The sequence below is a fragment of the Mytilus galloprovincialis genome, chromosome 13 (genome assembly GCF_965363235.1).
Source record: "Mytilus galloprovincialis chromosome 13, xbMytGall1.hap1.1, whole genome shotgun sequence".
NCBI classification, from domain to species: domain Eukaryota; kingdom Metazoa; phylum Mollusca; class Bivalvia; order Mytilida; family Mytilidae; genus Mytilus; species Mytilus galloprovincialis.
In genome coordinates this window covers 7,937,508-7,964,554 of record NC_134850.1, presented here as the reverse complement: position 1 = coordinate 7,964,554, position 27,047 = coordinate 7,937,508, and the positions used below count along the sequence as shown (strand labels likewise).

The 27,047-nt window shown below is 32.5% G+C and overlaps 1 protein-coding gene across 4 annotated transcripts in view; it reads left to right on the top strand.

The window, feature by feature from the left end:
- LOC143057830 (uncharacterized) overlaps positions 1–27,047 on the top strand; it is a 98,315-nt gene that overhangs the window by 57,662 nt on the left and 13,606 nt on the right. For 3 of the 4 annotated variants that reach the window (XM_076231257.1, XM_076231254.1, XM_076231256.1), the window contains exons 10-17: positions 1,205–1,285; positions 14,758–14,890; positions 17,668–17,766; positions 19,259–19,455; positions 20,187–20,333; positions 22,799–22,888; positions 23,133–23,219; positions 25,067–26,445. In XM_076231257.1, coding sequence (XP_076087372.1) covers positions 1,205–1,285; positions 14,758–14,890; positions 17,668–17,766; positions 19,259–19,455; positions 20,187–20,333; positions 22,799–22,888; positions 23,133–23,219; positions 25,067–26,445 — 2,213 coding nt within the window. The remainder of the gene's footprint in view (positions 1–1,204; positions 1,286–14,757; positions 14,891–17,667; positions 17,767–19,258; positions 19,456–20,186; positions 20,334–22,798; positions 22,889–23,132; positions 23,220–25,066; positions 26,446–27,047) is intronic. The other variant, XM_076231258.1, reaches the window with a different exon arrangement.

The following is a 27,047-nucleotide window of genomic DNA, read 5'->3' as shown; positions in this document are numbered from 1 at the left end:
TATCTTGACAGACGTTGATAGATTTGTCAGCTTGTTTGTAACTTTTTAAGCTAATAAGCATTTGAAATGATATATTATTAATTTACCAGTAGAAACAACTGGTTTAGTAGGCAACCATTTTCCTTAACGTTTGTGTAAGCAATGCTATGAAATTAATGAGTAATGAATTGTAGCATAAAGGCTTTTGATTACAATGTGTAAATGTTGAAAGCTCTGGGAAAATTTACAGATTTCTCAAATTGGTTTCTTGATTGGATTAAAGTAGATAGGTGTTTTACAGAGACAGCAGTACATGGTAAAATCCATAGTGCTTTCTGTAATAAACGACTCATAGTAGTCCGGGGCTAGAGTCAAAGGGTTAGCAGTACATGGTAAAATCCATAGTGCTTTCTGTAATAAACAACTCATATAAGTCTGGGCCTAGAGTCAAAGGGTTAGCAGAGTAGTACATGGTTAAATCCATAGTGCTTTCTGTAATAAACAACTCATATAAGTCTGGGCCTAGAGTCAAAGGGTTAGCAGAGTAGTACATGGTTAAATCCATAGTGCTTTCTGTAATAAACAACTCATATAAGTCTGGGCCTAGAGTTAAAGGGTTAGCAGAGTAGTACATGGTAAAATCCATAGTGCTTTCTGTAATAAACAACTCATATAAGTCTGGGCCTAGAGTCAAAGGGTTAGCAGAGTAGTACATGGTTAAATCCATAGTGCTTTCTGTAATAAACAAGAGTCAAAGGGTTGATATTATAGATTAGCATTGTCAGCTTAGGGACCAAATATCCAAGGTTAATGTATCTGAAATAAAAAGAAAAATCACTTAAGTGCACTGTATGTATTTTAAGGTACTAGAATGAACGACATGAAAAGGAAATTTTTTGTGTATAAGAAAATTATGTTATTAACCGAGTTATGTAATTATACGGTATGTGATTAAGTGGATTCGGCAAATCCATTACTTTTTCCGTGAATAGCAGTTTGATGATTGTCATAATTTTAAAAATGTGCAAGTGTCACAAAATAACCCCCCCTGATTTTGCTGAAATTACTTCGATAACAAGGGAGATAATCCAAATTAAAGAAAAAAAATTGTTAATATAGTTCTTAATTGTAATGAGAATTATTGTAAAGTTAAATGATTTTTCATAAGCCATTAATGTAAGTGTTTTCACATACAGCTCAAATATTACATTTTTTTCTCCTTCAGAAACGATTTGTGAAAGGTCTTCGACAGTATGGTAAAAACTTCTTCAAGATAAGAAAAGAGTTACTTCCACATAAAGAAACGGTAAGTGTCTGCTGAAAGTTAGGGTTTTGTAAATCATGAATATTTCATTTCAGACTGACTGTCCTTTTTCAGAGACAATATTTGCAGACCATTTAAGAGTCCCTTTTCAGAAACATGATTTGCTGACTAATTCCCAGAAATTATGCAGAAACAAGATTTGCTGATTATTTCAGTCCCTTTTCAGAAACATGATTTGCTGACTAATTCCCAGATATTATGCAGAAACAAGATTTGCTGATTATTTCAGAGTCCCTTTTCAGAAACAAGATATAACCTTTAAAAAATTTGTATCAATCCAGTGGATTTTTTTTGTGTAATATAAGGAATCATATGAAATAACCCTATCAAGATTAAATATCATATCCCAATGGATGTTTCTCCCTATCTACATTGTTGTTATAGAGATGATATTGTAGCTAATAGAAGTGTAGTGGTTACATTGATTCATGACATGTTTTGTGTGGTCACAGCATGAATAACACAGAATTATATTGACAAAAATTCACTGTGAAAGGCCATGAATAATTCATTTTTGATCTTTGAATTTTCCTGTATCAGTTTTTTGTACAGATCAGGTTTAAAGAATATTTTTTATTGCAACAGATTTTCCTGAATTTGACCTCTCTCTGTTGTTCATTAATTAGACCCCTTACAGATGGTCTTTAATTTGATCTCTTACTGTTATTCCTGAATATTTGTACCTTTGCACAATTTTGGAAAGGTAATCTCTTTGTATTATATAAACTGGAACTTAAAAACCAGATATGTCAGAGGTGAAGAAGTTTTTCAAGGTCAAAATTGAAAATTGTTTCAAATGGTATGAATTTCTGTATGATATTTACTTCTGAAATAAGATTCTTGATGAAAATGTGGAAACTGAGAAATCAAATTTACCCCTTAAAAAACAGTTTATCAAAAGAAGCAAAGTATTTGTTACATTTGGCCTGAAAACGTGAAAAATGAAGTCTTTCATCTTTGGTCAAAAGATATAAATGATTTTACGGAAATTAATTCATTATAACCATATTTTTCAACTCAATCATTTTTCTAAACAATGTTTTGTTGACTGTTTAACTGAAATGTTTACAAATATTTGTATCGGCTTGTTATACAGTTTAAGTTTTATTTAGGAATTAAAGGTCCATTCTCACTTAACTGTGAGTTGTTTGTTCCCCGTTCATAAAAGCAAATATTTCAATACAATGACTTTGGGTTTGAAAGGCTTTTAAAAAGACATACATTGTAAATATATATGGGACTTAAAATGTTTTATTGTAAAGTGAAATATTGATTTGCTTTTTTATAAAGTCATCAATTATACCCTTTTAAACTTTCAAAAAGTCAGGGGGAAGCTAAAAGGGACTGATAATATCTCATTGAATGGACCTCTGAAACCAATCATTATTTTGTATATAAATATTTTTAGTGAAAATTAATTAGAGGAGAGCATTAATGTACATTGTTGGCTTGTTATTTTGTTTGCCAGGTTAGTCTGTTCCTTTAAAGTGGTACCTAACACTACAGGGAGATAACTCTGTAAAGTCAGCTAAACATTTTAATTACGTTGTGTTGTAAAAGGAATATTTAGCTTCTCAATGATCAAAATTGATTTTTGTCAAACTGCTATATAACCAGTGTAATTTTTCTGACAAAACGGTTGGTTTGAAAAAATTTAAATTTTTAATATTTTTGTTAAAGGGTTAAAGTAAATATTTTCACAAAATTTTATGAAAATTAAACGAGCCAAATTAATTTTAGTGAAAGTGTTGGGTACCACCTTAAAGTTATACGAAAGAAATGAAGGAACTTCTAAACAGGCTGAACAACTGGACCTTCTTTGTGATAATCATGTTAAATATGCTTGAAATAGACAAGAAGGGAAGACGGGCAGACAGCACGAGCAGGAGCAAATCCAGCGATTTTAAAAAGGGGGGTTATACCCAAGGATAAAGGTGAAGGTTCCAACAACATGTCCCCATTCAAATGCATTGATCGTCAAAAAAAGGGGGGATTCCAACCACTAAATCTGCCACTGAGGAGTGTTACAAATAAGAGGAGATAAAGGTGAAATGTTATGGAAGTGAAGGAACCCAGTTTTGTAGTCAACTAGCTTTCTGTCATAAACATTATCAGAATATTTTCACAAAATTCTTCCATTAATTCAAACTGTTTATATTCAATTATTTATAAGGAAATGTGACTTTAAAAGTATAAATAAACAAGTCTTTTCATCATCTTTAAAAGTCCTTTCACCCCTTATTTAGTGTAACTTCTGTAGTTAAGACAGATGAAAAAACCCACCTCTCTGCCTCTCTATATGTTCACTGTAACTTCTGTGGTTAAGACAAGAATAAACCCCCCTCCATGCCTCTCTGTATGTTCACTTCTAACCTTTGAATCCATCACCATCATAGCAAACATGGTTCTGGAGTATTTTGAGATAGAAATCTTAATGTCCTTTTTTATTGGGTGCACAAATACATATAATGCACATCAAATACATATTAAATACAGGCTATAAAGGTTGGTTCGATCTGTCCACATGGTGCTAACTTTATTTTTTGCATCATTTGATGTGCATTCAACTAACATGTAATTTGCTCATGCAGAAAGAAAACATTAACTGGGCTTGACAAGAGTTTCCGAAAGGTAATTGAGGTAACATACAGTTTCTGATTTGATACTAAATGTTGTACCCTGTCAACTTCTTCTTGCTGCAAGTTTTAGGTAAAAGCATCATTTCTTGAACTTGCAATAATTAATCTTGCTTTTTTGTCCATTGTTAAACAATCAAAATATTAAAACTTTTTGAATTTCATCAAGTATCAGTGATCTTATTAAATGGTGACTTGTTTTGACTCACTTTTGAGATCCATGTAATAATTTTATGAACAAAAGAAATGTATGTGTTCTAGGAAAAGGGGGGGGGGGGGGGGGGGGGGGGAACGTGCTTTTGCAAATGCAAATGCAATGTCAGCCATGTAGTTGAGAGGAAAAATAAAGAACTGAAGAAGGCCAATGGCCGAAACGTCTTAAAAAATTGATTTATTTATACAATTATATAAAAGAAATGTAGGTGTAGGTCAGTAACTGTAAAAAAGCCATTAAATACAACTAAATATATTTAATGCATTTTAATGTGTGGCACAGGTTGTTGTCGTATAAACGTGTATATTGGACTTACTCATGTGTGAAATGCGTTGTTAAAGAAACTTATCTTACAAGATATTTAATGAAAAACTAATAACAATCGGTTGTTTGTTCATTGGAGAACTAAATTTATCCTTTAGGTCTTTCTCATATGTTAAATCATTCAGAAATTACACAGAGTATCAAACAAGATCAAGCGGTTATTATCTTCAGAACATTCGTTTTATATTACAGTGAAATCATCTAAAGGAAATTGTACTTTAACCATTATCCTGTCTGAAATGAATTGTGTTCTAGGAAAAGGAAGGGGGGAAGAACGTGCTTTTTGGAATGTTGAATATAAAATATAAGGGAAATAAAATAGCTGGATGTGGGATTAAGGGGGGGGGGGGGTTACATGGGATTGACGAATAAAACTGAATAAGGAAACAGAAGTTGAAATCCACATCCCTTCCCATAATTTCTCCTTTCTTCTAAGTTCGTAGGGAAGCACACATACTGTGAATGCTTTTCACTCCCATTTAACTTATTAAACTTGAAACTGTATATATTCCAAGTTTTAGCTGAATCTTTTGTCGATTTTAGCAGGTTTCACTGTTTTCTATCACCACATCTGCAGCTGAACCAAAGATCAATTTTATTTTATAGATGGCTTACATCACATGCAGTAAATATTTGCTTATTACATAGTAATGAAATAGACTTTGGTATTAGTTGTATATTACACACAGATGAAATAGACTTAGGCAATGAAGCATGAAATTATCGAAGGAATTACCCTCCATTGATCTAAGCTTTGATGACAAAATAGGAAAACTATCAGAAATGCAATCTTTAGAATAACTTTATTTTGGTTTGTAATCAGAGCCTTTAATAAAAACATTTAGCCTGTCTGTTTCCCCCCAAAAAATCACTTTTTGGTCTCTGCTATGACAAACATTCAATTTAACCTTGACTTGAATTTTACTTCTTTTATATAACAAACTTAATTTATCCCAGACATGTGTTTCTTCTACAAAAGGCTCATCAGTGAGGCTTTCATATATAAGTAAAAAAGGCTAAATAAAGAACAAAGTTAAAGAGATTGAGGACCCCAAAATTCTAAAATATTTTGCCAAATACCACTTTTAATGTAATTTTTTCCTGTGGTAGAATACAACAACAACAACAACAACAACAACAACAACCCCACCACCACCACCACCAACCCCCGCCCACCCACCCTCCTTTTGAAATTGGCTCGATCCGCCTCTGTCTGCTACCATAAAGCCAACTCAAATTGCCTTATTGGGAAAAAAATCCACTGATGAAGATTAATACTGAAAACCAGCATTAAATAACTGAGGGTCCCTGTACAGCTTTACATACCCTTAAAGACATATTCATGATTAACTGGGTTCCTGTACAGCATTAAATACCCTTAAGACATATTCATGATTAACTGGGTTCCTGTACAGCATTAAATACCCTTAAGACATATTCATGATTAACTGGGTTCCTGTACAGCTTTACATACCCTTAAAGATATATTCATGATTAACTGGGTTCCTGTACAGCTTTACATACCCTTAAAGATATATTCATGATTAACTGGGTTCCTGTACAGCTTTACATACCCTTAAAGATATATTCATGATTAACTGGGTTCCTGTACAGCTTTACATACCCTTAAAGACATATTCATGATTAACTGGGTTCCTGTACAGCATTAAATACCCTTAAGACATATTCATGATTAACTGGGTTCCTGTACAGCTTTACATACCCTTAAAGATATATTCATGATTAACTGGGTTCCTGTACAGCTTTACATACCCTTAAAGATATATTCATGATTAACTGGGTTCCTGTACAGCTTTACATACCCTTAAAGATATATTCATGATTAACTGGGTTCCTGTACAGCTTTACATACCCTTAAAGATATATTCATGATTAACTGGGTTCCTGTACAGCTTTACATACCCTTAAGACATATTCATGATTAACTGGGTTCCTGTACAGCTTTACATACCCTTAAGACATATTCATGATTAACTGGGTTCCTGTACAGCTTTACATACCCTTAAGACATATTCATGATTAACTGGGTTCCTGTACAGCTTTACATACCCTTAAGACATATTCATGATTAACTGGGTTCCTGTACAGCTTTACATACCCTTAAGACATATTCATGATTAACTGGGTTCCTGTACAGCTTTACATACCCTTAAAGACATATTCATGATTATTGTGTTTAATGGAATTGATTCCTGTATTCCAACAATTTGCCGGAGCAATTACGATCACAGCATTAACAACACGGTGAAAGAGTTACTAACACTTATGACCAAAAAGAGGCTCATAAAGTGAATTGATGTTCATCTGCAAATAAATGAGTTTGCCACTTGTAATAAGTTAGCCAATATTGTGCAAACATGAGGATCAAAGTTGTTGAACAATGGAGAAAATTGATTTTCCTACGTGTCATGTTAGTTTTGTTAGGGTCTTGAGAATGTTTGTTTAGATCAGAGATAAATCTTTTACGTCTTGATCCAATGGAAATTTTGTCCTATTGATTTTTGCTGAAAAGATAAATGCATATTATCTTGTCTGCTCATGTCAAAATAAGTCAAAGTTGTGTTTAACGGTGCATGCTACTGTTAAATCACAAATAATTGTGTCTTTATAAATGCAATTTTTGAATAACGAACAGATAAATGTCAGATGATAATGACGACAGTGTCTGGGATTCAAAATGTGAAATTGTTAATTCTTCTAAATGTCATACTTATTCTATGCAATTTTATCACAATGATAAAAACAATATTCACATTTCTTGATTGACAGATGTTTACATTATTCAAAGTTGTATTCTACTGTAGAAATAAGCTAAAAAAAAATCATTTTCTGTAGGCTTTTTCTAGAGGAACATTTCTAAAAGTTTGTCTGAGTTCAAATTTAGATTTGACCATTTTAAGGTCCCTCATGTCAAGTTTTTCTTAAAGGGATGGAAGAATTTAGGAAATACTATATTTAGTCATAATATCTGCTACTTTGGTTCTACTTGGTTGTCAGGGAATTATCAGACACAATAATGACAATAGATATAGGAAGATGTGGAATGATTGCCAAATTGAGACAACTCTCCATCCAAGTCACAATTTATAAAAGTAAACCATTATAGGTCAAAATACCGTCTTCAACACAGAGCGTTGGCTCACATCGAACAGCAAGCAATAAAGGGCCCCCAAAAAATACTAGTGTAAAACTATTCAAGCAGGAAAACCAAAGGTCTAATCTATGTAAAAAAACGAGAATCAAGAAACACTTATGAACAACGTAAACAAATGACAACATTTGAACATCAGATTCCTTTGCATAAGAATATGTTATTGTTACTTTATAACAGTAAAAGAGATAATACTCATTTTTCTAGCAAAACCGTTTTTCAGATGAACTTTTTTTCAATGCAATTAGTAAAGATACGATTATAATTAGTTGCCATTACCGAGTAATGCAGTGTCTTATAGTTTTGGTACATCGATAAACATTTACAACCAATAATCAGAGATATATAATTAAACAAAACATACCAGTGATTCTGTTTGTTACATAATCGGTTACGATTTTTATGAGGTACAAAGATGAAGACATTCTCCAAGTGCAGAACATGCAAATTGAAAATACATGCTTTGATGTGCACCGTGTATACATACATTAGTAAATATCATTTGCTGTCTAGAGTAGAGAAAGGTTTGCACCCATTCTAAAAGTTAAATGTATTAACTTGAAACGGGATTCAAGCTTTTAATGTTTTTAATTTACCACCAGTAGTTGTTGTGTTTGATAATGTTATTTCGTATCTTTAATATTATTTGTATCAGACTCAAAGAACTGATTTTATTGAAAATGGTACTAACTTTCAGTAGGACAATATTAATACAGATTATTAATAAATACCCTCAATCAATTTGTCAGAACAATGATAATTAAAAGTCATGAAGGGTTTTTGTTGAAAATTATACTTTGAATATTCTAATATCTGAATTAAAAACTTGATCCTTCAAAATTTGATAGAATTTCAACATTTTTACTACTACTAGGGGGTTTCTAAATACATTGATTACCCCTGATGAACATTTTTCTTTAATTTCTATCATTTGATATTTTTTTTAATGATTAGAAAAGTTATTTATAACAAAAACAGCATCTCTCCTACTTTTGCATTATAAAATTTTACCAGCAACATTTTTACCCAAAGATAATATAATCTGAGTAAAATAGTGTGGGATCTTGATTGACCCTTAATTAAACTCCTGCTTAGAATTAATAGTTTTATTTTTGGAAAGTGTAAACATTTTGAAATAAAGCCAATGTAATGTGTTCTAAGGGAAAGAACTCCATTTAGAATTGATGGAAAAAAAGTAAGAGAAATGTACAAGTTTAATGCTAACTTTTTAGAGATAATTACTCTCAACAGAATTATGTGGAACTACTGATTGGATGATATAGGGTTGATATTATTTATCATTTGAAAATCAACAAATTATAACAAATTTTAGAAAATGTAATGCCTTATACAAGTGCAGACAATATATTCAATCTTTAAAAATTTGCCTCTCCCGTTAAATTCAGATATTTGAGGCGGATGTAGGGGGGGGGGGGATGTGGTTGCTTATATAAAGAATCACTGAAGCATGACTGGAGTGGGCCCCCTCTTATGCAGTCAGTGGGCCCCCAGTTATGAAAAATTTCTGGATCCGCCACTGGATATTTGAAGCTTCTCTTACAACCAAATTTAATGTAAACTTTTCTACATTATATAGCAGGTAAATAAAATGCTAACATTTCTAGTAACAAATTAATAGTTCGTTTATTCTTCCAGAAATAAACATTAAATTCAACTAAAACCAATGGAAAATTAATTACAAATAAATGCATCATCTTGACTTTTGCTATGACATTTCTCCACTCAACACAGTTAAGTTTTGTGTTTAAATATTTAATTTGTAACTGTGATGATTGTAGATATATCATATTGATGATTTAAAGACAAACTTGATCTTTCCTTTTCAATGATTTGCAAATAGATTTCTATTTTATATGTGATGTCATCAGGCATTGTTTATGCCCCCCTCCATAGAGGAGAGAGAGGGTATTAAGTTTTACCATTGTCAGTTTGTTCATCTGTGTACGTATGTCCAAAAAATTGGTTTCTGTTCTCTTAACTTTAGTTTATCAAAACCAATTTTTTTTAAACTTATGCATACTGCTAATTACCACAAAACACAGATCAAGTTTGAATTTTGGTTGCATCACTTTTACTGTTGTAAAGTTGTGCCCCTTTACAAATAAAAAAAAATGCTGAATTATGGGTTTCCTTTCTCTTAACTTAAGTTTGCCGCAACCAAATGTTATTTTAAGTATTACGTTATTTGTAAGTGTTGACATCATCTGTGTGCCATGGAAACCATCTGTATCCCATGGACACCTTCCCCATTTTCTTTTCTAACCTTGCAAATAAACTCATCATAGATACCAGGATTAAAATTTTATAATTGGGTACGCCAGACCTGTGTTTTGTCTCAAAAAGACTAATCAGTGATGCTCGAATCTAAAAAAATGTTAGTTTAAACATATTTATTTATAGCTGGATTGGGAAACAAGTTTTGCAACTTATATTAATCCCTTTCCACTTTGCGGGTGCGAGTGCTGCCTTGTAGCGGCATTAGCCTGCTCTTTTTCGAAATCTACAAGGATGATTTTAAAGTGCAAGAGATATAGCTCTGTCTTAACACAGGTCAGCCATTTATCGTCCCCTTATGACAGACTATCATCATTTCCTCAAGACCATACTCGCAAATGGTGTCAAGGGAGAGCCGAAATTCAGTCCCTGAAATTTTCATCCCAAACGGGAATCGAACCAGGAACCTTTGTGATAGTAGTCCGATGCACTAACCACTACACCACGGCTCTCTTGAAAAAATGTTTAAAGGGCCAAATGAAGTACGAAGTTGAAGAGCAGCAATAGAACATTGAATGCAAGAATATGTTTACGTCTTAATTGAATTGTGTTTTCTAGGCAGATCTTGGATTTGTTTCTTTTACTCTCAACTTTTAATTAGTTATCAAAAGTACCAGGATTATAATTTTATACGCCAGATGCGCGTTTAGTCTACATAAGACTCATCAGTGACGCTCAGATCAAAATAGTTAAAAAGCCAAACAAATACAAAGTTGAAGAGCATTGAGGACCCAAAATTCCCAAAAGTTGTGCCAAATACGGCTAAGGTAATCTACTCCTGGGGTAAGAAAATCCTTAGTTTTTAAGACTTTTTATGAAATTTATGGCTTTACATTATGAATGGAAATGTATCTATTGTTTTCCTCTGCATACTTATAAAAACAGTATTAATTCAACATGTACGATAATTGCATTTTAACGTTGAATTTTTGGTAAAGCATTACTAACTTTTAATTCACATTCATTATGCCCTGGCTGTAACTGACACATGGTCACATTTCCTATTTAATCTTTTATATAATTACCAAATTTGCTATTTGAGGGTAGGTAGTTCCATGGTCTTATTATCGTTTGCCTCTTTAATGTTTCTTAAAAATTGAAAAAGTGCAACCTATTGTTTCCAACTTCTGAATCCATGAAATGAAAATTTGCATCCTAAGAAAAACATGTATCAATGAATTCACAGTATATAATATTTTCTAGCTTTAAATGATCCTGCAATATTGATCCGCTTGTATATTATATGACCCTATTTGAATTAAAAAGTAACTTCTAACAATATTACCGGACTGACTTTACAAGAAGCCTAATAATGAAAAATTAAGTTATTAGCTTAAAAAGATAGATTTTTGATCTTCTATTTACATTTGGATTTACATTATTTTGAGTATATAATCACTAAATGTGATAAATTTTGAATTTCTTATTTTCCTATTTAAGAAAACAAATTATAAACTTTCATGCTTACAAATGTAAGTAGCAGCTTATAATCCTAATCGGATTTTTATAAAACTTGTCACTTTTATAAAGTAAGTTGCAAGAGTCAACATCCGTTTTATCCTCCAAATATTTCCTTGTATAGTTCAGGGTAAAAATGCATGACTAATTTTTCAGTGGGTAATATCCAAGCATATTAACCTGTATTATTAACATCAACATAGATACGATTATCTTCTCAAAAAGTTAAAAGTTTTACAGGGTTTTTAATCAAATGAACTCAGCGGTTGTCATTTACCTCCTTTAATTGTATTTTATCTTGCCAACAGCGAGAAAGTAAGCTACCTGCCCTGCGTACATTTATATTTCACTTCTTATACTGGGAAATGTCTGATGAATTGTTCAGCCTTCCCTTTAACTGCCTGTATGGATGTTATGCTAGTATGATTGTGAGGCTAAGAACAAGCGGCCATATTGGTTTTAGCAGAAGTCACTTCACTTGGAATGTATTCTTTAGTGTTGTATGCTAATTTGAGATTTTTTGTAGAGAACTGTCACAATATAATGTAAGTTGACTCATTTAATATTTGTATTGACATTTTCACCTCTAGTAATCGGTCGACTGGACGTTTATTTGGTGTTATTCCCCTTGTCGATGAATACCTATTAAATGTTATTATGTTAAATCAAATGTGCAAGAAGAAAGGAAAGAAGAAAACTTATCTTTGTGGGATTGTTTTTAAAAACATGAAAAGCCGTGAATAAGATAGCATGACTTTAATGAGATCTTGTTGTAAACAAGATAAATGCTTTGTAATTGAATTGGTAAACATTGTGTATTGATGTACACAAACAATATGGATGCCAGTGGTATAAACACAAATAGTTAAAGGGCTTGCCATGCTATAAGTAACAATGTATGGTTGACTGATATCTAATAGAGCTTGACAGCTTGGGGTCATTACACTGGCTGATTAACATTATTGGTAATTATTGTTGATAAGCTCTGCACCTTTGTATATGTCTGCCGACTGCTGAAGGTGAGAGTCTTGGCATGTTGGTATTTATTACAAGAAGGGGGGAAAACAGAGATGAAATTGATAGAAAGATACTGTCAGTAAAACATCTTCCAGAAAGAAAAAGGGGAAAAAAAGCAGAGATAAATAGATAGAAAGATACTGAGCATCTTCCAGAAAGAAAAGTTCATCAAATTCTGTAGACATGAATCAAAAGTTTATGTTTCAGGAAAACATAAATTAAAGGCTTGAATACCATTTTTGATCATTTAAATATTTGAATATTTTACTTGAAATATTTCTGATGGATTATATAACTTATATGACTATAATAAAGTTTATTATCACTTTATTATGATGATAAAGTTTTTTCTCTCTTCACTGAGATTTGTACACTTCATTCATGTAGATTTGACATCAGGCATGATTCTATATATAAGTTTATTGAATATAATGCACATATAGAATTCTCTTTCTGATACTGTAAATTCAGAAATTATTGTGTGCATTTATTATTGTGATTTTGTCATTTTAGACTCGAATGCAATTTTAATTTTTTTGCGATATTCAGAAAAATCCTGTTTGATTCATATAAAAAATTTCATAATGGGAGTTTGATTATTGCGATTATAACCCTGTCGCATTTTTCACAATAATAAAAACATGTCAATAAATTCTGAATTTACAGTATGCAGAACTTCATTTGTTGGTTTGGTTTACTGTTTCACTGAACATCTGAAAGATCACCTCTTAAATAAGTCAACATGCCTGCCCTACTGCAACATGTAAACAACTTTTCTTTGGAACTCTTCATAAAGTATGGTCTTTGCTAATGCTGATTGAATTCATTGGACATTCAAAAATTACCAAATGGTGCCTTATATAATAGACAAGACTTGCTAAGGTCAACCTTTCTGTCTCTGAGGGTTACAGTATTTTATCACTGTATAATTCCTGAGTGTACTAAGTATATATAACAGTCCATTAACTATGATATTAATTCAGTGGTACTTAATTGACCTTTGACAATCACATTATAAAGGTCATATTACAGTGTTTATGTGGTGGAAATGTCATGCTACATAAAACAATAACAGTTGAATTTTTAAATATTTGTGGTTTGACTTTTGACCTTATAATGAAACATTGCTGGTATATAATATAATCTGTGTGTGGTATTTATAAAAGTATTCCTTGTATTTAAAAGGTTTTGTTGATGATGGTTTATTTAAAATTGCATAAACAATGTTTCTAAACAGATTAATTTTTTGGGTTAATATATATGGTCTCAAAATCCTCCCAGCTAGATGTTGTTTTGCAGTCTGTGACTTTCTGATTTTTACAAAGACTGGAATGAATCCAGGATTTTTCAAAGGGAGGGACATATGAAAATTGCCCCCCCCCCCCCCCCCCCCCCAAAAAAAAAAAAACATAAACTGCTGACGAAGGGAGGTGAAACATTTTGGGGACGATTTTATGCCAAAAGATTATATATTTTTCAATCAATTAGGACCTAATGTCTCATTGGCACCTATTTCTCTCTTTGGCACTTACAACACATCTTCCTATATCTATAAAGTCAAGTCTTGCATTTTCAAATTCTGATTGAAAAAAGGAAAACCATTGACAAATCATTGAAATTCATTAACTCTATCAATTATTGAAATTTTGTTGCTGCATTATTTATCTCTTGGATTGTAAAATTTACATATTCACTAATGAAGAACTATTATATGTTATGCACAAAACTATGAATGACATTGCTGTCAAGTTTGTTCAGTCATGGAAAAGATATAAAATTATGTATTGATAAGAATATGAACTGAGTAATGGTCCCACGGTACCATTTTCTAGAAGAGATGAAGTTTAAAGGAATTTTACCCTTATTCCTTTGCATTGAAGTTTAAAGGAATTTTACCCTATTCCTTTGAATTGAAGTTTAAAGGAATTTTACCCTATTCCTTTGCATTGAAGTTTAAAGGAATTTTACCCTATTCCTTTGCATTTAAAGGAATTTTACCCTCATTCCTTTGCATTGAAGTTTAAAGGAATTTTACCCTATTCCTTTGAATTGAAGTTTAAAGGAATTTTACCCTATTCCTTTGCATTGAAGTTTAAAGGAATTTTTTCATGTTCCTTTGAGTCTTTGTAAAGATTGTTTTTTATTACAGTTTTTCTTCACAATAGTTATTTTTCATTAAGTTTCAAGTTGAGAAATATTTTAAGATATGGTGAATTCAGAAATCAAAGAGGGCCTCAGATTATTTATGAGGAAAAGTAGGTATCAAATGGTTTTGGAATATAAAATTCCTTGTATTATCAGGTGTTGTATATTATTATATATATTTTTTTAATTTTAGGGTGAATTAGTTGAGTATTATTACTTCTGGAAAAAGACGCCAAGTGCTGCAACAAACAGGCCTGTCAGACGACACAAGAGACCAGCTTTTAAAAGAAACACACGATCACAAAGACCTGCATCTAGTGAATTCTGTAAGTCATTCGCCAAATCCCCCTCCCAGGATCACAAAGACCAGAATCTAAGGAGTTCTGTAAGTCAATTGCCAAATCCCCCTCCATGGATGTTCGTTCTGTAAGTCACTTGCCCCTCCCAGGATGTTCCTTCTGTAAGTCATTTGCCCCTCCCACAATGTTTGTTCTGTAAGTCACTTGCCCCTCCCAGGATGTTCCTTCTGATAGGAAACACTAATAAGAATTATTATCTATAGATTTGATTTATGAATTATGAATAATGTTAATTGTCTGTAAAAACTATTTTTCTTACTTTAACAAATGTAAACAGTAAATTGAAAACAGCTTGAACAGAGTTTCTTAAAAAAAATTGCCATCATAAAATCAGAAGGAAGCATTAGAAAATGTAGTGAATAATATTGACCTTCAATTTGAAAGATAATTCTTCTAAAAAATTAATGTAAAGTTTTTGTGTACAATTGATGGGACATCTTTCAGGGCAGAAGTTTTTTTCGCAATAAATGTGGTATACCGGTAATGTGGATTGATTTATTTTTGTGGATTAAGGAAAACATGCATGTTCGTGGATTAAGGAAAACATGCATGTTCCTGGATTAAGGAAAACATGCATGTTCGTGGATTAAGGAAAACATGCATGTTCGTGGATATTTGATTTCATGGTTTTACCAAAGTCTGCATACAAACCTATAGAAAATCTGTTATTCATTGAACATTTTATTTTGTGGTTCACTTGTACCCACGAAAATTGTTATCCAACGAAAAATAATGAATCCACAGTCATGACAGTATACTGGTATTAAAAATTTTACTTAGTACGTTTTCCTCCCATGTCAAAACATGATATTTGCAAACTTTGTCACCAAAATAAAAAATGTAAGAGCTATAATGTAAGTACAATAGATACTCTTGTTAAAATTTGAGCCTGAAAATTTTTTGGCATTTCTTTTAAAAAAAATTGCCTTTCCTGGGAACAATTTAAACTGATATGGCAAAACTTGTTTTGAGTTCTTTAAAATTTTCATATGTTTACATTTCTCATACAAAAGAGATTTATAGGCCTTCTCCATTTTGATTGTGAATTGTCAAGTAGTTCATCAGAGAGATAAGATCTTACATGCAAATGCTTGGTGAAGTTTTAATTAAACTTTTACATAATTCATACTTATTAAAAGACAGATTTTAAATCGACTTTATGTATTTGTTGATGTTTGAATGAACCTGTCATATCAATTTAATCGGCTTTAAATCGAAACCAAATGAAGAACGAGTGTTTGGCCCGAACAAACATATGGACCAATTATAAGTCTTTGTACATTATAAACTTTCGACAAACTGTATATTCAATATTGTGTGGGATCTAAAAGAACATGTTGTCGTTTGTTTAATCAGGTAAAAAAATAACATATAAACTTGTTAAGTACGTTTAGATAAGACGTGAGATATATATTGATTCTTGTGTCATGTGTGTCAATACATGTGAACTTGTGTTAGTCTACGGACTTGAGAGCAAACTTACTGTGCATTCAATGGTATTCATTGGATACTAAATTTCATGGTTTTCATGGGTACAGTTCAATGAATTGATAGGTCTAACAAAATTTTTCCTAAAAAAAGAGGGGGCCCTGGATCCACTTCTTTTTGCCTAAGGAATGGATGCATCCTTTAGCAAAACCATGAAATCATCCATCTATAAAATACAAATTGTCATCAATCCAGTAAAATTGTTGCCCAGGAAAATAAATGAATCCACAGTATTCTAAAAATAAAAGCCAAGGATAGAACTTATGAGTGGTTAATTTTTTATTTGAACAATCAATGTATTTGAATAGGGACATGTAGTTGGAACCCCCTTTTAAAATGGCTGGATCTGCCCTTTGGTACATAAAATGTACTTGCCTTAGCTTATTTTAATAGTATATTAAAAGGAGAAGAGATAGAGTGAAATATTGAGTGAGACAGCAATCCAACAACTTTAATGACCATCTTTTTTCTTATTTAAAAAAAACATGTAAAAAGGGAAGTTATAACAATTTTGTTTGTTTGAAAATATATGTGGAAAACGGTGAAAAAATGTTTGAAGCACCTAGAGCCACAATTAGAAAGTCTGACTCGGAGCCTTGTTTACTGGTTTATTTTGTCAAAAGTAATAAAGCACCCTTTTAAAATAATTTGGAGGAACACTTTAGGCAGTCTTTTCATACACAATCTTGTAAAGATTCATGATAAATTAAGTGTAGAATCACTTTTGGATGAGGGTCCTGATCATTCACCCTTTCAGCTCAACTCCTTGTTTTTGTTAAACAAAGAAATATGAATAGAAATAAGAAGATGTGGTATGAGTGCCAATGAGACAAATCTCTATACAGGTCATAAGTTGTGACAATGTGTAAAAGTAATCCATTACAGGTCAAAGTTACAAGGCCAATATAAAAAAAAAAGAAGATGTGGTATGATTGCCAATTAGCCAAAATTGTCCAAATGACACAGAAATTAACAGCTATAGGTCACTGTTACTAACGGCCTTCAACAATGAGCCAGTTTTATTTTACAGATGTGGTGGAAACAGCTACATAGAGAATAGAAATTTTTTCCTGATTTATGGTTCAGATCAAATATATCTTTGTTAAATGGAATGAAATTTTTAGATTTTAGTTAACTTGACCAAATCTTGAAAGCTAAAACAATTTGCAAACTTGTTAGCTGCACCTTATTTTTTTGTCGGATATTTTGCTATTTTGAAACACATGTATTGACACTGGCCACATTTTATATTGCAGTGGACGCCAGTTCTGCCAGTGAATGTTCTGATCAGGACTCTGACGACAGTGGAGGCAGCAGAGAATCTGGATACTCATGTCGTCATTGTTTAACAACAGGTATAGTTATCTCCCCTTTATGATTATATCAAACAAAACATAAACATTAGAAAAAGATAATCAAATGTTGTTTAACTAGAAAAAGATACCTAAAGGTTGTTTAACTAGATAAAGATACCTAAAGGTTGTTTAACTAGATAAAGATACCTAAAGGTTGTTTAACTAGATAAAGATACCTAAAGGTTGTTTAACTAGAAAAAGATACCTAAAGGTTGTTTAACTAGAAAAAGATACCTAAAGGTTGTTTAACTAGATAAAGATACCTAAAGGTTGTTTAACTAGAAAAAGATACCTAAAGGTTGTTTAACTAGATAAAGATACCTAAAGGTTGTTTAACAACAGGTATAGTTATCTCCCCTTTATGATTATATCAAACAAAACATAAACATTAGAACAAGATAATCAAATGTTGTTTAACTAGAAAAAGATACCTAAAAGTTGTTTAACAAAGGACAAAATGTACAAACTTAATCACAAAGAAAGCTTTGGATAAAATAAAGGCCTGTAAAAAAAATGTAGAAGAAATTTTGAGAACAAATGTCTGCTGCATATTTCTTGTACGATTGGTTCGCCTCTAAAATAACATTGCATTGTGGGAATTTTCTTGTAACTGATTGGTTGTTTTGTAGACGTATAAACAAACTTATTATAATTGAAAACTCAAGTATAACGCTGGTAATGTAAATTCACCCGAATCAACCTACTTCTTAACAGGGCTCTGCATTACTGTGGATTCATTAATATTCGTTGGATACCAATTTTCGTGGATTTCGTGGGTTAAGGAGAACCACGAATTCAAATGATCAACGATTGAGAAGTTTCCTAAGGGATTGTATGTAGATTTTTCCCAAACCACGAAATTAAATATCCACGAATATGCAATTTTACCTCAAACCACGAAAATTGGTACCCACGAAAATAAATGAATCCACAGTAGATACAATAAATGTTGATGAAACTTAAAATGAACTGACCTTGTTATAAACTCAAGATATATACTGAATATGTGTTTAAGGTGTACCCAACTGACACTTGGTTATAAGGTCAAGATATATAATGAATAAATTTGTTTAATGATTTTGAAAGTGACTTATAGACCTAATGGGTCGAATGTATTTTATTGTTTATGTAATATATTTGTATTTTATTAAACTGTTATTACACATGCCACAATAATAAAAATTTACTTACTTACTTACTATAATGAATGTGTGTTTAAGGTGTACCCAACTGACACTAATTTTAAGGTCTGACCCAATGGCTTTTTAGAGAATTTCTTCACCATAAACATCACCGATATATCTGTTTTTTATAATGTTCACTAACACATAACAAACTTAGAGAAAATGATATGAATAATACTGGGATTGGACTCTAATTAGTTTTCTTCATTCTGACTAAAATTAATTGCCATCCTTTTAATAGTTAAACAGCAAATCTGAAATAATCTTACTTAGTTTTTGTGAGGACATAATTGCATTTCTTGTTTCAGTTTCCAAAGACTGGCACCATGCCGGAAAAGATAAAGGTTTACGATGCACAGAGTGTCGTCTGCACTTCAAACGATATGGGGAGGAGCGCCCCCTAGACAGTCCAAAAGAAAATCCTTCCTTTTTGTTCAAGCCAGTCAAAGAAGAAGATTCTTTGAGTGGCAAGCAAGACATGCGAACACGACAAACACGTGATTCTGTAAGTGGAACTAAATTTTAAGATTCTTTTATATACTGTGGATTCAGTTATTTTCTTGGGGACAAATTTTTGTGGATTGTTCAAAAATTGCATATTCATTGATATTTGATTTCTTCGTTTATCCAATTTCTGAATTTAAAGCCTATTGAAAATATGTTATTCGTTGAACATTTGAAGTTGTGGTTCACATGTACCCACAAAATTGGTATCCAATGAAAAAGCAATGAATGGACAGTACTAACTAGGAATTGTTATTTGTTTCCAACGTGACCAGTGACGAACAGATTTATCAATTTTACATAACTTAAATTATTGTATGCTGGTTCATATTCTGGACGCCAGTCTTTGCTCCTTTATAATATAGTTTAAACCCGTCGAATTTTTGCGCCTGTCCCAAGTCAGGAGCCTCTGGCCTTTGTTAGTCTTGTATTATTTTAATTTTAGTTTCTTGTGTACAATTTGGAAATTAGTATGGCGTTCATTATCACTGAACTAGTATATATTTGTTTAGGGGCCAGTTGAAGGACGCCTCCAGGTGCGGGAATTTCTCGCTACATTGAAGACCTGTTGGTGACCTTCTGCTGTTGTTTTTTTCTATGGTCGGGTTGTTGTCTCTTTGACACATTCCCCATTTTCATTCTCAATTTCATTGTGTTTGATACTGTAGCTGTAGTATTGAGAGAGGAAGGTTAAACTCAATTCTGTTATTTATTTTCCTTCTCTAATTTCAGGCAAAGAAGAAAAAGAAAGATAGAAACAATAGTAACAGTAGTCCAGATATTGTAGATAATTCTTTGTTTCACAAAAATTCTGAGCCTAAATCACCAAGTGAAAATAGTACAACTAGTAATAGTAGTACCGACTCTAAATTAAATAAGGTATGTAAATCTGTACCAATAATCAGATATATAAATTGGTACAACTAGTAATAGTAGTACATACTCTTAATTAAATAAGGCATGTAAATCTAAAATTGAGAAAGGAAATGGTGAATATGTCAAAGCGACAACCACCCGACCATAGAGCAAACAACAGCCGAAGGCAACCAATGGGTCTTCAATGTAGCGAGAATTCCCGCACCCGTAGGTGTCCTTCAGCTGGCCCCTAAAATATGCATAATAGTACAGTGATAATGGACGTCATACTAAACTCCGAATTATACACAAGAAACTAAAATTTAAAATCATACAAGACTAACAAAGGCCAGAGGCTCCTGACTTGGGACAGGCGCAAAATTGCGGCGGGGTTAAACATGTTTATGAGATCTCAACCCTCCCCCTATACCTCTAGCCAATGTAGAAAAGTAAAAGAATAACAATACGCACATTAAAATTCAGTTCAAGAGAAGTCCGAGTCTGATGTCAAAAGATGTAACAAAAGAAAATAAATAAAATGACAATAATACATAAATAACAACAGACTACTAGCAGTTAACTGACATGCCAGCTCCAGACCTCAATTAAACTGATTGAAAGATTATGTCTTCATCATATGAATATCAGGTACAATCCCTCCCGTTAGGGGTTTAGTATCATACTATCATAAAATATATGAGAAGAACATAACCCGTGTCATGCCAACAACTGTTTTTTTAGAAATAAATGTGTTTAGTTCCGATGCAAAGACCCTATCAGTGAATCAATGTTAAAGCCAAAATATGCAATCTTTAATGACCTGACCACAGTATCGTAACTATATCCCCTTTTAATAAGTCTATTTAAAGGTTTTGTTAGTTTCTGAGGAGAATACTGACATTTTTGTGCTTTATAAAGAATATTTCCATAAAATTTTGGATGTGAAATACCTGAACGTATAAGATGTCTGCATGTTGAGTTATATTTACGAATTATTTCCTTATACCGGTGATAAAATTTAGTAAATGTTTTGACCAGTTTGTGATATCGAAAACCCTGGTGTAATAATTTTTCAGTAATACATAAATTTCTCTCGCTAAAATCTAATACATTGTTACATACACGAGCGAATCGTACAAGTTGAGATATATAAACACCATAAGATGGTGACAAGGGAACGTCACCATCTAAAAATGGATAATTAACAATAGGAAATGAAAAATCATCTCTTTTATCATAAATTTTTGTATTAAGCTTCCCGTTTATGATATAGATATCAAGATCGAGGAAAGGGCAGTGGTCATTGTTATCATTAGCTTTATTTAAAGTAAGTTCTACAGGATAAATTTCTTTAGTATACATACTGAAGTCGTCATTATTTAGAGCCAATATATCATCCAAATATCTAAAAGTATTGTTAAATTTTTGTATCAAATGTTGTTTTGAATACTAATGATAATTTCTGTGTCAAGAAGTTGCATCAATAATCAATAATGCTTAAACAAATATTATTTCTCTTATTTTCTTTGTTGTTTCCGTTTTTAAATTAAAACAATTCAAGAAGTAAGATATTGAAAAAATATTCAACTCCTGAATGAACAAAACTAAAAATGAACTCATTCACTATGCTCATACGTAAATTGTTGTGTAGTTCTTGGTTGAACCGGTTTTGAGATTGTAGTATCAAAGTGAATAACTTTTATTACCGTCCGTGTAATATAAGCCCATCGTCTTTTTAATATATGCAATTGCGTTTTTTTACTGTGATTTAACAAAGTGATTTTAGCGTCCGTGTAACATAAGCCCACTGAGATAATAAAAAAAATTTGATGTGCTCCTAACCACAGGAGGAAGTTACTGAAAGAAGAAGAAGAAGTTGAGAAACACTTTGTTTGGAGATTCGCTACTCAGTTTCAAATTAACGATCTTTTTATAACACTAGTCAGGGGCGGATCCAGCCATTTTAAAGGGGGGTTCCTAACCCAGGACAATCGGGGGGTTCCAATTACATGTCCCCATTCAAATGCATTGATCGTCCAAAAAAAAGGGGGGGTTCCAACCCCCGGAACCCCCCCCCTCTGGATCCGGGCCTGCTAGTTTATATTGATAGGGAATTAATAAAGGAACAAAAAGAGCAAAAAAAAATATAGGTCAATGTGCTTGTTTTCGAGATATTAGTCATTGAAATTTTGTCGGGAATATGTTCTCTTTTGATTTTTTTGTAGCTTTATCATTGACAAGTATAAGTTCTCAAAATCTATTAAAAAATAACAAAACAATATAAGACTTTTACAGATGGCTTATGATTATACATGTAAAATGTTTTTAAAAAGAAAAAATAGGGATCCATGGGAGAACATTTGTAAGGCAATTCAAATGGATAAATCCAGAGAATTCTCAAAATATGACAAAAATTCCAAAACATGACAAGCAAACATCCTTAAAACTGTGTTAACTAGACCATCAATTGTTTATTTTATTTTATATAGAAGGATACAGATAGTCCCATTAAAGGGAAGAAGAGGCAGCTTAATTCTGATACGGAGGATAAAATATCCAAAAAGAAGAAGAAACAAGTGGTAAGAAGGACTTTGTGTAGCAGGTTTTTTTTTAATATTGTCCAAATTCATATACTATTACCATACAAGAATTTATGAAGAAAATATTTTTTTGAATATAAAAGTAGAATTTGATTAGTTGAAAGTTCTTAACATAGTTTTTTGAAATTTTTAAAATCATTTTAAGACAATAAATTTGTAATGGCAATGCTTAAGTTTAATCTTATTGATTCTTAACATGATTTTTTGATACATTTTTAAACAGGAACAATCTGATTCTGAATCCGACAGCAGTAGTTTATCAGGGAATGATGAGGAGAATGGGAATGATGGAGATATAGAAAATAATCAGGTAAATATACAAAAAGAAGATGTGGTATGATTGCCACTGAAACCAAAACGAGAACAAAATGACACAGAAATTAACAACTATAGGTCACTGTACAGCCTTCAACCATGAGCAAAGCCCATACCACATAGTCAGCTATAAAGGCCCCGAAATGACAATGAAAAACAATTCAAAGAAGAAAACAAATGGCCGAATTTATGTACAAAAAATGAAGTTTGAAATAAGAAGTGATTTAGAATGCACAAGACAGTGGGTCTCAATGGAGTCTAAGCGTGACGCGGTATTGCCGATTTTTGTTAAGCGGGACACGTGAAAGTCAAAATAGTGTGTCGTGAAAACGGGAAATGAGGTCTAGTTGGACCTGGGAAATGACAAAAAAATGAGAATTGCTTACGTACATAGTGTAAGCGGGATACGGGAATCTGACAAAACAGTAAGTGGGATCTGGGATCAGAATCCCACAATGAGACCCCCCAAGACACATCATCAAAAATATCATATCTGTGGCAAAATTCAGCATGATTGGTAAAGATAAAATTTCTATTCACTGCTGAAACTTTTTTGGAAAACTGAAAATTTTGTTGGATTATAAGATACACACATTTTTAGCTTACCTGACTCTGAACTTTATTTTCATAGAGAAAAGGTTTATTTTCTAATAAAACCTTAAATGTGAAATCTATTTACTTTATTAATTTTTTTATTCAATGATAAAAATAGCATTTTAACATGTTGAAAATGAAGTTAAGAGTTGAATTCAAATGACCTTGACATGACCTTACATAACTTCAGCTATCTCAAACTAAAATTCTGAATCCACAAATATTAATGAATATACTGTTCGCACAATGTAAATTCATAGAAACATTCCTGCTGGTGTGAATCACAGTTCAACAGAGGGATTGCTATTGGTGTAAAGTAATACCACTATTTACTACAAAACACTGGCCCAGCACACATGTTCGTAGATTTTTTAGATATTTTGTCTACACATCCTATTTGACCAAAAGTGCACATAAAAAAATTAAAACTTTTGAATTTACACAGAGTGAGTCATCAAAAGTCATCAGCATTTGCTACAAAAGGTCTCCACCGAGAATGATTTTAAATAATGCTGTACAGTACTTACTTTAGTTATCTGCTGTGAAAGAACTTTTATTTAACTTGTTCAGACTAATTTTCATGGATTTCAGTGTAAAGCAAAACCTATAAATTTAAGTACTTACTGTGAGTGCCTCAATCTTTTTCTTTTGTAGGCAATTTTGTATCCTAAAACACAATAAATTTCCCACATTAAAACAGAAAGATTCATCCCCTTTTCAAAAAAAAAAAATTTAGCACAATCATTGAGAAAATAAAGTTATAAATGCAGGCGATTGGTTAAAATTTGAAATTTTGTATATTTTTGGAATTTATTTGTCAACAAGCTCAAAGCTTTGATTGAACTTTTACTATTCACGAAAAAACAACAGGATGAAAAGTCCACAATGTAACTTATTTCCCATTGGTTTGTGAGTAAAATTACTATACCTTAAAGTAAACCATGAAACTTTATCCATTTATAAAAGTTCTTCACAGTACCTTATAGTAGGGTTATTTTCGTGGGTGTAAAATTTCACCATTTTCATTGAATAAAGTATAAGAAATGTTTTGGCAATTATCACTTTGGCGGATATACAAAACTTTTAGCAATAACTTTGCACGTGTAAAATTGCGATATTATTTTGGCAATTTTCTTCTATCCACGAAAATAAACGAAAATTTACACGCCGTGAAAATAACCCACTATACTGTATTAGTATATGTACATAACTATGACTGTGTCTGCATGATCTCTTTGTTCTTTACAGGATGATCTCAGTTCTTCGTCTCCTCCCAGCACTCCTCATTCTGTAGACACTGACGTCACGAAACCGTTACCACCTGTTTCTGATGTAGATGTGAAGCCGGAAACCCCAGCTAAATCACCTACACCACCTAAATCTCATTTCTTATCACCACCTTTGAGAGTTACTTCCCCTCTTGAACCTCTTCATTCCAGCACACCTCCTGTAATCCAGCACCTTCCTCCTCACTGTCCCCCACCATCTTTAATTCCATCCTCAACATCACAGACTATCAAAAATGTGGAAAATATAACCAATAATTCTCCAATACCACCTCCAATATCGCAGGTACCCCCGCCACTGGTTCCCACCTCATTGGCAGCTTCAACCAACAAACAAACAGACCATCGGGCACCAGATCCGTTTGCAAGACGACCGATTACATCATTACCTCAAGAACAATCAGCTTTTACAGACAAAAACTTGCCCATTTCTAAGGCTGCATCAAGATTGCCAGAAATTCCACCATTGTCATCGTTACAGTCACTGAGCAGTGGTCATAATTCTGTACCACTAGCGTCAACAAGTGATCAATTAAAAATCCAAAAACTACAAGAACGCTCTGTGTCGCCATATCAACAAAAGCCATCACCAAGACCATATTCACCAAATTTTTACAAAAACTTTCCTCTTAGGAATACTGAGCAATCACATTCGTCACTTTCTAAACCTATTGTGCAAAGGACTTCCGAAAGGCCATATTCACCAAATCAACAGAAACTGTTATCAAAACATTCAGAAGGACCATTTTCTCCATTTCATGATAAAATATCATCAACTGTGTCACCTTCGTCATCTAAACCGTTGGTAGATCAAGTGTTGCCGGCATCAAAGCTTGATCAAGTTCCGCCACCATTACGACCTGTGAACTCTAGTACTGACCAATCATCAGACGTTCAGAGAACAAGCAGGCCATTGTCACTGCCTTTAGTGCCGCAACATCAGATGTCGTTATCTGTAGATCTCATTCAAAACATTAAACAAGAACCACATTCCCCTCCTGTTTCACCAAAACAGGAAGTGAAAAAGGAATTCAAAGATTCTGGGCATTGTGTGCCCCATCCAGTGCTGATGGATAGTGCTAAAGACTTTATAAAAACTGAACCAGATTTGGTCAAACCTGTAGAAACTCCTACAAATGTGTGTGATGAAATCAAACCATGTGATCCACAAATCGTAGTTAAAACAGAAAGGGTTGATAGTGAGCAAGGGAAAATAGAACAATCAGAACCAGTAGTTGAAGTGATGGAAGAAGAAACAGATTCTGATAGAGAAGGAACATTAACTCCAGGGCCAGAACCAACAAAATGTAATGTGGAGGTCCATAGAAGTAAAGCTGCAATGTAAGTACTTGTTATATAGATATAGGGTAAGAGATCTAAAAAAAGGGGGAGGGCTGTACCTAAAAAAATGTTAGGTGAATATTTACAAAGGTTTTAGTAATAAGATGTCATACTGAGATCCACTAAATTAAATGTGCAATGTAAGTACTGAATAGATGGTAAGTTGAAAAAGATATAAAAAAGGGCACTTAACCAACAATAAAAAGGGCACTTAACCAGCAATAAAAAAGGCTTAACCAACAATAAAAAGGGCACTTAACCAACAATAAAAAAGGGCACTTAACCAACAATAAAAAAGATTCATAAAAGTAAAGTTGCAGCACAAATATCATAATTTAAAAATGGTCAAGTAGGACTGCAGAAGAATGATTCTAGGCTGTTAGAATTTATTTTTAATCTCATGTTGATAATAAATTCAAGTGTTTTGCATCAGGAGAATTCTTGTAAGTCTTATATTTTATGCTAATTCTGAAAAAAGATTCTTCATAAATGTTACTACTTGTAACAAGTAAGTATGTGTATGTATGAAAATGTCTTGTGCATTAAAACTCTAGAACAATAAAATATAACTGCCTCAGTGGTCTAGTTTTAACTATGCAGAG